The 12602-nt window shown below is 49.3% G+C and overlaps 5 protein-coding genes across 5 annotated transcripts; 3 read left to right on the top strand and 2 right to left on the bottom strand.

Annotated features, from left to right (window-relative positions):
• Positions 1–172: 172 nt before the first annotated feature.
• BKA55DRAFT_588489 (Ribophorin I-domain-containing protein) lies at positions 173–4873 on the top strand (the record flags this gene model as incomplete). Its single annotated transcript, XM_046194801.1, has 10 exons — positions 173–519; positions 577–1449; positions 1500–1755; positions 1887–1976; positions 2010–2048; positions 2110–2224; positions 2468–2704; positions 3127–3244; positions 3881–4406; positions 4466–4873. The coding sequence occupies 10 exons, from the start codon at positions 173–175 to the stop codon at positions 4871–4873; spliced, it is 3009 nt and encodes a 1002-aa protein (XP_046056698.1).
• An 841-nt stretch (positions 4874–5714) lies between these two features.
• Positions 5715–7597, top strand: BKA55DRAFT_550072 (inorganic pyrophosphatase). Its single transcript, XM_046191249.1, has 5 exons — positions 5715–6477; positions 6641–6760; positions 6814–7157; positions 7207–7290; positions 7342–7597. Exons 1-5 carry the CDS (start codon positions 5911–5913, stop codon positions 7481–7483), a joined length of 1257 nt encoding a protein of 418 aa, XP_046056697.1. The 5' UTR covers positions 5715–5910; the 3' UTR covers positions 7484–7597.
• BKA55DRAFT_550070 (ribosomal protein L44) lies at positions 7598–8173 on the bottom strand. The gene is made up of 2 exons (XM_046191248.1): positions 7888–8173; positions 7598–7838 (listed from the first exon to the last, which is right to left on the bottom strand). Exons 1-2 carry the CDS (start codon positions 8066–8068, stop codon positions 7726–7728), a joined length of 294 nt encoding a protein of 97 aa, XP_046056696.1. The 5' UTR covers positions 8069–8173; the 3' UTR covers positions 7598–7725.
• Positions 8174–8279: 106 nt separating this feature from the next.
• On the top strand, positions 8280–9675 carry BKA55DRAFT_550068 (uncharacterized protein). The gene is made up of 2 exons (XM_046191247.1): positions 8280–8653; positions 8703–9675. The coding sequence occupies exons 1-2, from the start codon at positions 8358–8360 to the stop codon at positions 9562–9564; spliced, it is 1158 nt and encodes a 385-aa protein (XP_046056695.1). The 5' UTR covers positions 8280–8357; the 3' UTR covers positions 9565–9675.
• A 256-nt stretch (positions 9676–9931) lies between these two features.
• Positions 9932–10971, bottom strand: BKA55DRAFT_588486 (class II aldolase/adducin N-terminal; the record flags this gene model as incomplete). The annotated part of the gene is made up of 3 exons (XM_046194800.1): positions 9932–10025; positions 10086–10610; positions 10823–10971. 3 exons carry the CDS (start codon positions 10969–10971, stop codon positions 9932–9934), a joined length of 768 nt encoding a protein of 255 aa, XP_046056694.1.
• Positions 10972–12602: the final 1631 nt, after the last annotated feature.

Here is a 12602-nt window from a genome sequence, read left to right as displayed (position 1 = left end):
TTTGGGGAGCTGTCTCAGGAGGGTCTAGAAGTTGAAGTGTCTCGAGAGTTGTGAGCTTGCATTAATCAAACTTTGACCACGATTACCTTACGGTACACGGCCACAACAAATTTCTTCTTTGACAGCTTCAGATCTCTCAATCAATGAGTGCATCCCCATCTAAGCCGTCATCATGAAGCCTTTCGCCATCACCACGGCGCTCTTTAGCTTCGTCTCCGTCGCACTTGCTGGCGCATCTACAGACTCCAAGACATCAAAGGTCACCCTGCCCGCCGATTTCAAGCCTCCACAGGTTTTCAAGAACGCCAATTTGGTACACGTCATCTCTCTAGAGAAGACCTACGTAAAGGAACAGATCAATGTCCTTGTCGAGAACGTTGCAAAGGAGCCACAGACGGAATACTATGTGCCATTCACTGCCGAACAGCTACCTCGTGTAGGAGGTTTCGAGGTTAAGGATCGCAAGGATGCGAACGCCGGACCGTTCGTGGCCGAGACTGTCGAGTACGACCCTCTTAGGTATGTGCCCTCAAGTTTGATTGCGTCGCAATTTGAATACTAATGGGTGTAATCTAGCGATGTCCAGTACTATCGTATCCGACTGCCAACGCCGCTCAAACCTGGTGCTCAACAAACACTCGGAATCACCTACTATTACCTGAAGGCCTACACTCCTCTTCCCGCGGCCGTTTCCCAGGACGATGACCAATACCTGAGCTTCAACTTTTCCGTTTATGCACCATCTGCCTACATCACGAAGAAGCAGAAGACTGAGCTCAAGGCTGCCTCGGCTGATGTCCCCGACTATACAAAGCTTCCAGGCAGTGGCGACGTCAAGGAGTTTCCCGTCAAGCAGGGCACCAAGCTCATTTATGGTCCCTTCGACGAAAAGCCCGCCGGTGCTGTCTCCCCTGCAAACGTTCGCTTTCAGTTTACCAAACCGGTTATCCATGTCAAGGAGCTCGACCGTTTGATTGAAGTCAGCCACTGGGGCGGCAACATCGCTTTCGAGGAGCAGTACGAGATGTATCACGGCGGTGCCAACCTTTCTGATAACTTCGATCGAATCAAATATTCTCAGCACTCGTTGTACCGCCAGCATGGGGTTGCAGGAATTCGCCCTTCGCATTACCTTGACCAGCTGCGAATTCCTCTTCCAGGCGGAAGCGTGGACGCCTACTATACAGATGTGATCGGCAACGTCACGACATCTACTTGGCGAAGCGACAACCGAGACGCTCTTCTTGTTCTAAAGCCGCGATACCCTCTTTTTGGTGGATGGAGATACCCTTTCACTATTGGATGGAACTCTGATGCCTCCAACTTCCTGCGCAAGACTGCCACTGGTAGTTTCGTGCTCCGGGTTCCTTTTATCGAGGGCCCCAAGCAGCCAGAAGGAGTTGAATACGAGCAGATCAACGTTAATGTTCTTCTTCCAGAGGGCGCCGAGTAAGCCAACAGTCCAAGCACTATTTGTGTCTTTGCTAACTATGATACAGGAACGTCAAGTTCCACACCAACATTCCCGACTCGTCCATCATGTCTACCTCGGTTGATCTGACCAGAACCTACCTCGATACTGTCGGTAGAACAGCTGTCAGCATCAAGGCGCGAAACCTGGTCGACGAGTTCCGAGACCGCCAACTTATCATCTCTTACGATGCGCCTCTCTCGAGCGCTCTTCGAAAGCCTCTAGTCATCTTTGCCAGTGCGATGGTGGTATTTGTCACTACCTGGGCTTTGGGCCAGGTGCAGGTGGGATTTAAGCCCAAGAAATAGACGCTTTAATAGAAACGGAACATGTCTTTTGATTGAGGGGTCTTCGTCCTTCCATGACGAGGAGCCTGGAAGCAGCTGCTGGGAAAAGATGTAAAAGTGTAAAATAGAGGATCATATTAGTAAATGAATCAGGTTTCCTGTTTACAAGCCGGAAGAAACATCATATGACAGTCAAATACTCGCTTGGCTTTGGTCATGTTCTGACAAAGACAGCAAAGCCACCACCATAGACAGGGTCCAGGCCGTTATCCGTAGAGGTGGACAACTCCGTCAGCTAGGTAAGCCCAGCCTCTTTTAATAGCAACTTGGGCTCTGTCGGCTCTAATACAGACTTGGTTCCACACAAAAGTTGTGTGGAGGATGAGATGGGTGGGCGAGGCAGGCTCCGAATGGTCACCCTGGTTAAGGACCCTCTCCTTGTTTACGCCAGGTTCTGACAGCATGGGTTAGTCAAAAGAAACCGGGCAAAAGAAGCCCAGGCATTGGTATAAGATTGAACATGAGAACCCCCCCTCGATGCCTCACACATTCTTTTGCAATTATAATTTGACCACCAACATCACAAGTCGAGGCTGATCAATCAGGGTCTCACTTTACAGTCGCTGTAACGATCTCATTCGACTATTCCTGTCCTATCACAGCTCCGACCAATCTACTCACGCCTAACAAACTCTCAAACAACCACCAGCATGTGTTTCGGCAGTGAACCCAAGCCCAGGACCGAGTACTACTATCACGAAGAGATCACGCCTTCCAGACGATACACAGGTCATCATCACCGTCACCACCACCATCATCACCATTCACGCTCTCCCCGAGCAAGCTACACCAGTGTCTCTAGACGGTCCTACAGCCACAGCCCACGAAACAGTGGCACTGTCGTCTATGAGCGCTATTGATCGTCTGAAGGCACCAATGCTGAATTGTGGGTGTAATTAGAGACAATGACGTTGTACAGAGCATGCGGTACTTGGCGGGCTGTGTTTAGCGGCATTGGCAATATGTTTTATGTATTGATGAGGAACGTATGACTATTTGGGCAAGGTTTGGGGGATAATTGTCTTGTTAAAGATATTGGATACAGGCTGGGCGTTAATGTTGTAAAAGAATAGGCGATATAGCGAAATGAAACAAGATGGGGTTCTTTGGCCTCAATGGCTGTTGATCATAAGTTGTCAGTGAAAAGGTCAACCTAAAATCTTAAGACGCCATTCGACTAATGTTTCTTACATGAAAGGCTGAGCCTCGTGCTTCTTTCTCGGGAGCCACGGATCTTCGTCATTTGGAGCTGTTCCTCTGGGACCCTTCTGAAAGCCTGTTGACGTATCGTTTGGGCGGGGTGCGGAGTGTCCCGCAAGGCTGGATCGTCGCTAGAAGAGCTCATGACATCACACTGCATTCCGCCACCGAAATTCCAAAAGCTCCCTAAGACAGATACAGGGAGTTACTTTAAATGTGAGCGAAGGTGCAGCTGAAAACATGTACTTGTGCTACCAAAATCAGGGCAGATCAAGATGTGTTAGTGTCGTCAACGTCAGTTTAAAGGGCCCTTCTACTTGTTTAAAGCCTGCACAACCCCTGCCTTTGTATTGGCAGCTTTAACCTCTGGAGAACTCTTACATCCATCCCCCTTGTAACAGACCTGACCCGGACCTAGACGATTTACACTGATTAACCACCCAAAGCGGCTCTGCAGCTGAATTCTTGAATCGCCTTATTCCACTGTAAGCTGTCACCTGTTCGTGTGAGGAGATGCTTGCTCGCTCTGTCTGTCTTCCATGGTGGGGAAGGCATGAGAAAGCAGTGTTCTGTGATGTAAAAGCTGACTCTATGAAAGAAGGCACATTCTGGACGAGTCCGAGTAGTTCTTTCTCTTACGCAGTAACTCTTGAACGATATTTACCTACCTTGGCTCTCTATCCTAAGCCTTCAACATGTAAGCTTAGCATCTACAACAATTGTCAAACTTCATATGTTGTCGTGCCTTAACCAACCTTACTGTATATTAAAATACAATGTCACGCTTCAGCTTTGATACCTCTACTTCACGCAATGAAACTCTATGTTTGGAAAGCCCGGTTGACGTGAAACCCTTTTCTAGGAATCGCGCACTCTCCATTCGATCCAACAAGTCCAAGGGCAACTCTGGCGCTGGTGCCGGAGCCAAGAGGGGTTTCTCCTTCAACTCCCTCCGTGGCCAGGTCCAGCCTGAGCTGTCCCGCAAGCTTTTCCGTCTCATCAAATCGGAGAACAACCTCATTGGTGCTCATGAGACCGCTGGCCGTGAACGGGTTTCTATCGCGACTCAGTTATCGGAATGGGGTGAGCACACCGGAGATGACAGCATTAGTGACATCTCGGACAAGGTGGGAGTTGTCCTAAGTGAAATGGGTGAGCAGGAGGACGCATATGCTCATGCTCTTGACGATTCTCGCGCCTATCTCAAGGCCATTCGAAACACTGAGAAGAGCGTGCAGCCTAGCCGCGAGAACAAGGATAAGATTGCCGACGAGATCCAGAAGCTGAAGTTAAAGGAGCCTGGTAGCACAAGATTGCCTGTCCTTGAGCAGGAATTGGTGCGAGCTGAGGCTGAGAACCTCGTTGCAGAGGCTCAATTGACCAATATCGTGAGTTGCGACTTACACCGCGTCATCAATCATTTGAACAACACTGACTGGTTATGTAGACCCGACAAAAGCTCAAAGAAGCTTATGCTGCCGAGTTCGCTGCCACCATCGAACGTGCCGAAAAGCAGATCATCCTAGCCAAACATGGCCGCCGTCTGCTGGAGCTCCTTGACGACTCGCCTGTGGTCCCTGGTGATACACGAGTGCCTTACCAACACTCCTCCCAGGCACGCCAAATTCTCAACGATGCTGAGGATGACCTTCGAGACTGGCGACCCGAAGCCGAGGGCTTTTCTACTCCAGTTCAAAGCCGATCACCAACCCTTGAGGGAAAGGGAAAGGAGCCTCTCGCTGCGGGAGACAATTTGTCTCCTGTCCAGTCTGAGGCAGCTACAGTTGAATCCGAGACTTCTCCTATGGAGCAACGGGGTACCAAGTCCTCCGTCTATGCTGAGGTCGCTGGCTAAGTGGGCAATTATAGGATAGTGCATAAGGGTGCCGATTCTAGCATGGGCTCTTTTTTCGATAAGCTTCGTTTTCTTGAGCAGGCGAGAAAATTCACTTGCTGTCATCGCAGTCTGTCTGGGTATTGTTGAGGGATTAGTTCTCAAGTTTAATATGTTTGGGGTACCGAAAGGGGTTCTTGAGGTGCTGTTTGTTTATATCCTTTGATTATTGCTTGGTTATTCTTGTTAGTTGAAATCAAAATGGGGCGTGTCCATGAAAAAGTTTAAAGTAGTGTCATGCTGAGGTTTGAAGTGCATGTGTGCAAGAACAACGATGGGCCGGCTCATGGCGCAAACCATGGGCTTAGGCTCATGTCCAATTAATTGTTGAATCACTCAGCACCAATCGATATGAGGTGATCAATATCGTGGGTCTTGGTGCATCGTTTGGGGCATTGGCTTTTGAAATGGTGTGGATGGATGGGGTCTGCATCTTGGTGTTGCACCTAAGACGGTTATGTTCCGGTTACGGAGATGGGAGAATTTTCATGAAAGGCTTGAGTGCAAAACAGAAGGAAAGATTTGATAGTCTCCGCAGCGCAGTATCTTGAATTGGCCAAGGTAGATCAGACAAATATACGGAGAACATGAGCTTAGACATTGCTTCAATCCATTTAGCTGCAGATGTAATAAAATAGGCTCATCGGGTCATGGCTTGTCTCCGGGCTGTCGGCCGCGCTGTGTGGATATGGCACGGCATGAAGACGAGGTCCAATTTAGCACAGCCGAGACCCATCATGACATCCAGATTCGGTTAGTTTCTGGTCCATATCGTCCGTCCGAAAATCAACTCCCGTGCCCGCGAAAAGTCGACCTCGGTCTCTCTTGAAGCCCTGCGCTACAGCCGACGACCGCGGTGTAAGGCCTTGGCATAAGGTTTCTACTCACCGTATACTCTTGATATAACCTCCCAATCTCTTTCCTCTCTGTCTTTTGAACCCTTCTCCCCGGGGCTGCTCCACTTCAAGCCGCCCCCTCTAAAGACCAGCTTAGTATTGATGTTACAGCCGCAAAGTTCCCGGCTTCTGCTGCTCCAGAGGTCGTTACGCACTACAATCATAGGCAGAAGCAGAGGCACAGGCACCGCAGCCACTGGGACACTGCTGTACAGTCCCTCCGCAGCGCCGTCGCTGTCGCCATACCGAGTACCTGGCCGGGCCAATTATATGGCATCGCTGGCAGCACGCAGCCCTGCCGCTGCAGGCCCCGGCGGGAGCAATAGTGCCGTTACCAGTGGTGCCCCGCCCCCTCCATCCTCCTCTTATTCTCACTCTGCTGCTACGTCAACCTCCAAAATTTCTTCCCGTCGAACAGCTCAGATTGCTCGACACTTTTCCTCCTCATCCTCACCAACAGGTCCCGTTTCAAAGCAGAAGCCCGACATGGCCTCCAACTACACCGTCCGCAAGGTTGCGGCTCCCAACACCCTCGAGCACCGAGTCTACATCGAGAAGGATGGCCAGCCCGTCTCTCCTTTCCATGATATTCCTCTCTATGCCAACCAGGAGCAGAACATTCTGAACATGGTTGTCGAGATTCCTCGATGGACCAATGCCAAGCTTGAGGTATGTCTAGTCAACATCAATTGCTGACTTGTCACCTGCTCGGCACGCTTTGCTTTATTTACAGCTGTCGTGTGCTCCAATATTACCCCTCCCCCTCCTTGCGCAGTCGCTGCCCAGACCGACAAAACCCAAAACATGAATACTGACAAAAGCCTCACTCTAGATCTCCAAGGAGGAGCTCCTCAACCCCATCAAGCAGGATATCAAGAAGGGCAAGCTTCGGTACGTCCGAAACTGCTTCCCCCACAAGGGTTACCTCTGGAACTACGGTGCCTTCCCCCAGGTATGCTCATATTTACCCCAATCTGACGTGGTCACTCCTAACTCGATCGCCAGACTTGGGAGGACCCCAACTCCATTCACCCTGAGACCAAGGCCAAGGGTGACAACGACCCTCTCGATGTTTGCGAGATCGGTGAGCTCGTTGGTTACGTTGGTCAGGTCAAGCAGGTCAAGGTCCTCGGTGTCATGGCTCTCCTCGACGAGGAGGAGACTGACTGGAAGGTCATTGTCATTGATATCAACGACCCTCTCGCCTCCAAGCTGAACGACGTCGAGGATGTCGAGCGACACCTTCCTGGTCTCCTCCGTGCCACCAACGAGTGGTTCCGTATCTACAAGATTCCCGATGGCAAGCCTGAGAACCAGTTTGCCTTCACTGGCGAGTGCAAGAACAAGAGGTGAGTTCTCAAACTCCGGCTTAGCGAGCCCAAGACTAACAACTTCAAGCTACGCTCTTGACGTTGTCCGCGAGTGTGCTGAGGCCTGGGAGCGTCTCATCACTGGCAAGACCCCTGCTGGCGGTGTCTCCACGTAAGTTTCTGAGCTGCCCTTCTAACACAATTGATATTAATCTTTGTATAGCACCAACGTCACTGTCCAGAACTCTCCTTCTCGCGTCTCCCCTGACCAGCTTCCTCCTCTGCCTCCCAACGAGAATCTCCCCGCCGAGAAGATCGACGCTTCCATCGACAAGTGGTTCTTCATCAGCGGTGCCTCTGCTTAAGTGTTTATAGACAAACCATCTTGCATAAAAGGAAGAAGTATGGCAGACATGTATTCTTCACAAAAGGTTGAGCACAAAGATACTCAAGAACAATATAAAAATGATGCCAATTGTCGTAATATTATACAAGACCCTCTATTCCTGCTATGCCACACTGGGGTTCTTAAATGTACATGAGTCGTTTCCTAAACGCCGTTGATGCATGATGGGTGATACAGTATAACGGTGTTTTTTCACATATTTTAATCGGTCAAGTCGGCTGCCTTCTGCAGTTGACGCGAATGTCGGTCTACTTCCTCGACCAGTCCTTTAATGTTGATCTTTTGGCAGTCAAAGTTGAGCTCCTTGCCATCCTCTGCGTCTCATTAGCCATTGAACCCCAACTACGGCCTTAATTTACGTACTAAATTTCACGCGTAGGGAGCTGGGCTCTTTTGAAGTTCGGGGTAGGATGGTTGATGTGATTGTTGTTCCATTCGCTCGGGCATTCGGAGGCAGAAATGTGAGAAACAGGCGAGCTGGCTTTGCGCAGGCCGAGAACGGGTTGAATTTGGCCGAAACCTCAGTCATAAACTTAGTGATCATCTTGACGGTAGAGCAAATGCGAAGCTCGTGAGATACCAAGAGCAATTGGCTTGGCGAGAGAGTCAAACGTGGTCGTTAACACATCCGAAAGCTGTTGGCGGGCAGTTTGGCGACGCTGAAATTTCGGGGTTCGATAACGGCTCGGTACATGCATATCGCCCTAAAGGGGCTGCGTCCAGCTAACTGCAACGTCATGATAATGATGGACCACGTTTCGAGATCGACTTATACAACATACACCTAATAGTTTTTATCCACCAACATAATATTGCAAGCTCAGCAAGCTGAAATGTCTTTCGAAGGCCTGCAGGAGCGTCTGACGGCTCTGCAAGAGAATACGACACAGCTCAAAGAGCTTATCGATCGACTCGCAACGCTTAAATTCCAACCCGGCTCTGTGCCCCTGACCACCGATGAGGAGAGCAGCGAGAGCGGTGAACTCAGCGCAGAAATTACGAGCACTCTGCGGGACGGAGAAGAGGAGCACGAGCTTCTGCAGGAAGAAGTGGAATTTCTGCGTGGTGCAGAGCATGATAAAGACCGATTAAAAGAGAGTGTCGAAAAGATTGGGACGGAGCTTGAAAGGTATGATTTACACTGAACAGAAAATGGTATTTATGTCTAATATACCTAGCTGCCGTCTCTCCTTTCGAAAAGCACGACTGTCGGCAAAGCATAGCCTCGCGCAGGCGCAAAGACGAGAGCGCGAGATTCTACTTACATCATTCTCACATCCTACCTCCGAGAACAACTCTCTTTACCCTGACGACGAAAAGTCTGCTCGCCCCACACGCCATCAGCAGCATGCTCAGAAGCAACAATCTAGCCTTACTGAAGAGGATCAACAGAACGTTGGCGCGAGCGCTAATGTGACCAACGCCCTGCGACGAACACACGACTTGATCCAGGCGGAGTTGGCGCGCAGCGAGTTTGCGCACGAGACTTTGACGGAATCTTCTGCTGCTTTAAAGCAGCTGAATGAGTCGTATGGCTCTCTGGATACAATGCTGGCGAGCTCCAAGGATTTATTAGGCACATTGTTGCGCTCGCAGAAAAGCGATACGTGGTACCTTCAGACGACGTTTTATATGCTAGCTTGTACACTCGGTTGGCTGTTGTTCAGAAGATTGCTGTATGGACCTATGTGGTGGATTGTTTGGTTACCGCTGAGGCTGATGCTCGGATTGGGTACATCGGCAGGCAGTGCGGTAATGCACGCGGGTTCTGGGAAGGGCCAGGTGAAAGAGGCTGGACAGGCGAGCAAGGGAGTTCCGGTGGAGGGTTTGCCGGATGATGAGTTGCCTACCGTCAAGATTGGCGACGAGCAGCAGGCTGAGGTTCTGGAGGAGGTGGATAAGATTGTGAACGTTGTGAGAGAGGCGGATGAGCTGGGAAATATCCCAGAGGGTGATAAGGATAATATTGGTAATCCAAAGAAGAGGATGTGGGAGGAGCCTGATGTTGTTGAGCAGCAACGCCCTAGAGATGAGCTATAAGTTGGATAACTTTTAATTTTATAGCAACAAGGTCTTGAATCTACTGTGCGTTGTGAAGTTTAAGACTTGGCGGGTTGAACTGTAAATCAATTTTAAATGATATAATTCACATGAAAAAAAAAACTCGCCAAGGGAATGATCTGTAATAGTGGCATCCTTATTCTTCAGGTGAGATTTGTCGTACGTTTGTCATAATCACATTATGACCACAATCATCTATCAACTACCCTCAAATGTTCTTTCAGCCATCATCCCACATAACGCTTTGCCTCTTTTTTGGCTTTCAGACTAACTAGCAACCCCCTTCACCCATAGCACAACCTAAGGTGTCTAAATTTGTATAGTCACACTCTCACAGCCTCTTCGACTATGTTCGCTGGGGAGCAATCTGCTCAACTTCGCTGATCCAAGGAAGGCCGAGCTTCTTCATCTCAACGGCAAGCTGGAACAGATAGTCGAGACTATGTCATGTCAGCATAATTAGTCGCATACCACCAGTGACCTTAGAATCTCTTCCTTACCTCTCACATTGAGTCTTGGCCTTATGGACGTTGTCACCCCAGACGTAGACACCATGACGACGGACAAGAACAGCGTACGTGTCGGGATACTTATCCATCGCTTCCTCGAGATACTCGGTCAAGTCCTCCTCATGGGGAGTATTCTCGATGACGGGAATGCGAAGGGTGTCATGATAGCCCAGGTTACCTGTCTTGTTCATGCCACGGCCAAAGCCCTTGATCTGCTCAATGTTGTTGATCTCGAAAACACGGTCCTTTCCAGGGCCTTGGGATTCTAACAGGAGGGTGACGAGAACAGCCCATTGAGAGTGAGTATGTATACAGCAGCCAGCTCCTCGGCGGGTGAAAGCAGCGAGGAACAAGGGGGTGCACTGAGAGGGCTTGTAGCAGGGAGGAGATCGCAGATAAGTGCGCTGGTTGAGCTTGTTGTGGTTTGGATCTTGCTCAGAGAGAGCCATGACATAGATATCGGTGTTCTTCATGAGTTCTTTTTGAACGCCTGAGGGAGCAATGTATACGAGATCACTGCGATCATGGTGTAAGTTGAATGAAACTTTCCCTCTCCTATTGTGATAGCAAATACTCAGGAGAATGTTTACATGTTTTCCCATTCACTTGAAGAGAATATATAGGTATCATGAGTCTTGGAGTGAATAATTTTGCCTTCTCCAACTCATCATGGCGGGGTCGCGGGGTAAAAAGTGATAAAATTTCAAATATGAGCAAAGCAAACATACTCATCTCGAATAGAGCAACCACCTCCTGTTCCCGTAACCCAGCCCAGAGTCCAGAATTTTGCGCATAGTGAAGGAATCAAGTTAGCAGGGTGGTTGGGGTCCTCAGAAGTAATGAGGGCATCGCCAGTTGGGCGTTGCTCAGTTGACATCTTGTCTTTGGAGGAGGATCTGGAGGTGCGGAGCACTGTAAATTGTGCCTTTCCAGAAGGTTTCTAATTTGGATCGTAGCAGCCGAGACAGGGCGGAGGTCCGGCAGAGGATTGTAAATTGTGAGATGAGATAACAGCACAGTCAATGTGATGCAGCTGAGGCTGATGTTGGTGGTGGACAGTTTCTTGTCCAATCTTAACCCAACGCCGCACCTGTTTAGGCTGTGGTTTCAGAGCCTCTTAGTGGCTGAGGAGAATAGATTGGGCATTAGGTGCCCTTTGCTATCAAACTCCCACGATGAGAAGAGCACTCTTAAGAGAACTGCCTACAGTACGCTAGCCAATCAATAACGAGAAGACTTTCTCCAAGTCCCTTCTGCAGAGAATGAGGTCGTGGCTGATGAGTGAATTGGCCTAAACAATCAGAAACAATGGCTTGGAAACGTTGGGTGGTTGCTTGTCTTTACTGGGCAGGCCGTATATCTCCTGGTCCCAGTGGATTCTCCAAAATCTACGCCAAGTTCTTGTCTCAAGAATCTTTGCCATGTGATGGAATTTTCTTTTGTCCGGAATGTTCTATCTTGTATCTCGATCCTATGCAATGCGTGCGACCTCCGTTTTCAAAGGGCATTGGCCTCAGTCGGATCTGAGGTTGTATTGCGTCTATGGTGGCAAGCGAGTGAGCTATGAATAGGAACGGAGACGGAACAGCCGAGAATGGTCCAAAGCACAACTGATGGAGTTTCTCTTCCGTCAAGATTCATCGATGCAAGTTTGAAATGGGTCAAAAATCATCGATAATACATAGATGATAGGGGTATATGTCTTTGCATGAACTCAAGGGTTCATGTTATCTGAATGACTCAGTTTTGAATACGTATGTGATAATAACCAGCATCAGATGGAGAATCTTCCCGAACTGAAGACGAATAGACGAATGCCTTGGAACAGACCTGGTCTGTGTTTTTAACATTTTCAAGGATGACGCCTCAATCACAAGCCTTTACAGGTGGGTAATAATACTCGTTTAATGAGTGCGAGAATCCATCAACAGGCTCTGAGCATCATGTCTTGTCTTGATGTTGACCCTTGTCCTTGCTTAAATGACCTTTTTCAGCTCTCGGCGCCGGCGCCGGGACGCCAAGACCCTGGTCCTGGTAGAGCTGCACTGTAGCAGTAACAGTAGCAGTAGGTAGCACAGATGCCCCTAATAGCAAAGAGGCATACGGGGAACGGGGAGCACCGCCGGGGTTTTTTCTCTGGCACACCTCGTATTCATGGATTAGGATGGAAGAAGTTGAGCCGACGGCTTTTGCAGGTGACAACGCGGCATAGAGCATCCGTTAGAGGCTCTAGGCGCCGTTTGCCTGTCCCTTTGAGGGAAGAGGAGAGTTTAAGTTTGTTGAGTTCTTGAGTATGTGCCTAGTGACAGTGCATTGAAATGACGCTGGTGTTAGCCAAACAAATGTACACATGTACGCCAATGAAAAAAAAGAGGCCATTTTAATTGCTCGAGCTAAGTCCTCCAAAACGGCCTTGACTCCTTGAGCCGGCCGGTATGGTGCTAGTAGACCATGGCTTTCCAGTTTGTTCTTTATTCACTCATACTGTGAAGAAGAAAACACATCGCC

This window comes from Fusarium redolens, assembly GCF_020744475.1.
Source record: "Fusarium redolens strain MPI-CAGE-AT-0023 chromosome Unknown BKA55scaffold_1, whole genome shotgun sequence".
Taxonomy (NCBI): domain Eukaryota; kingdom Fungi; phylum Ascomycota; class Sordariomycetes; order Hypocreales; family Nectriaceae; genus Fusarium; species Fusarium redolens.
This window is presented reverse-complemented; position numbering and strand designations above follow the sequence as displayed.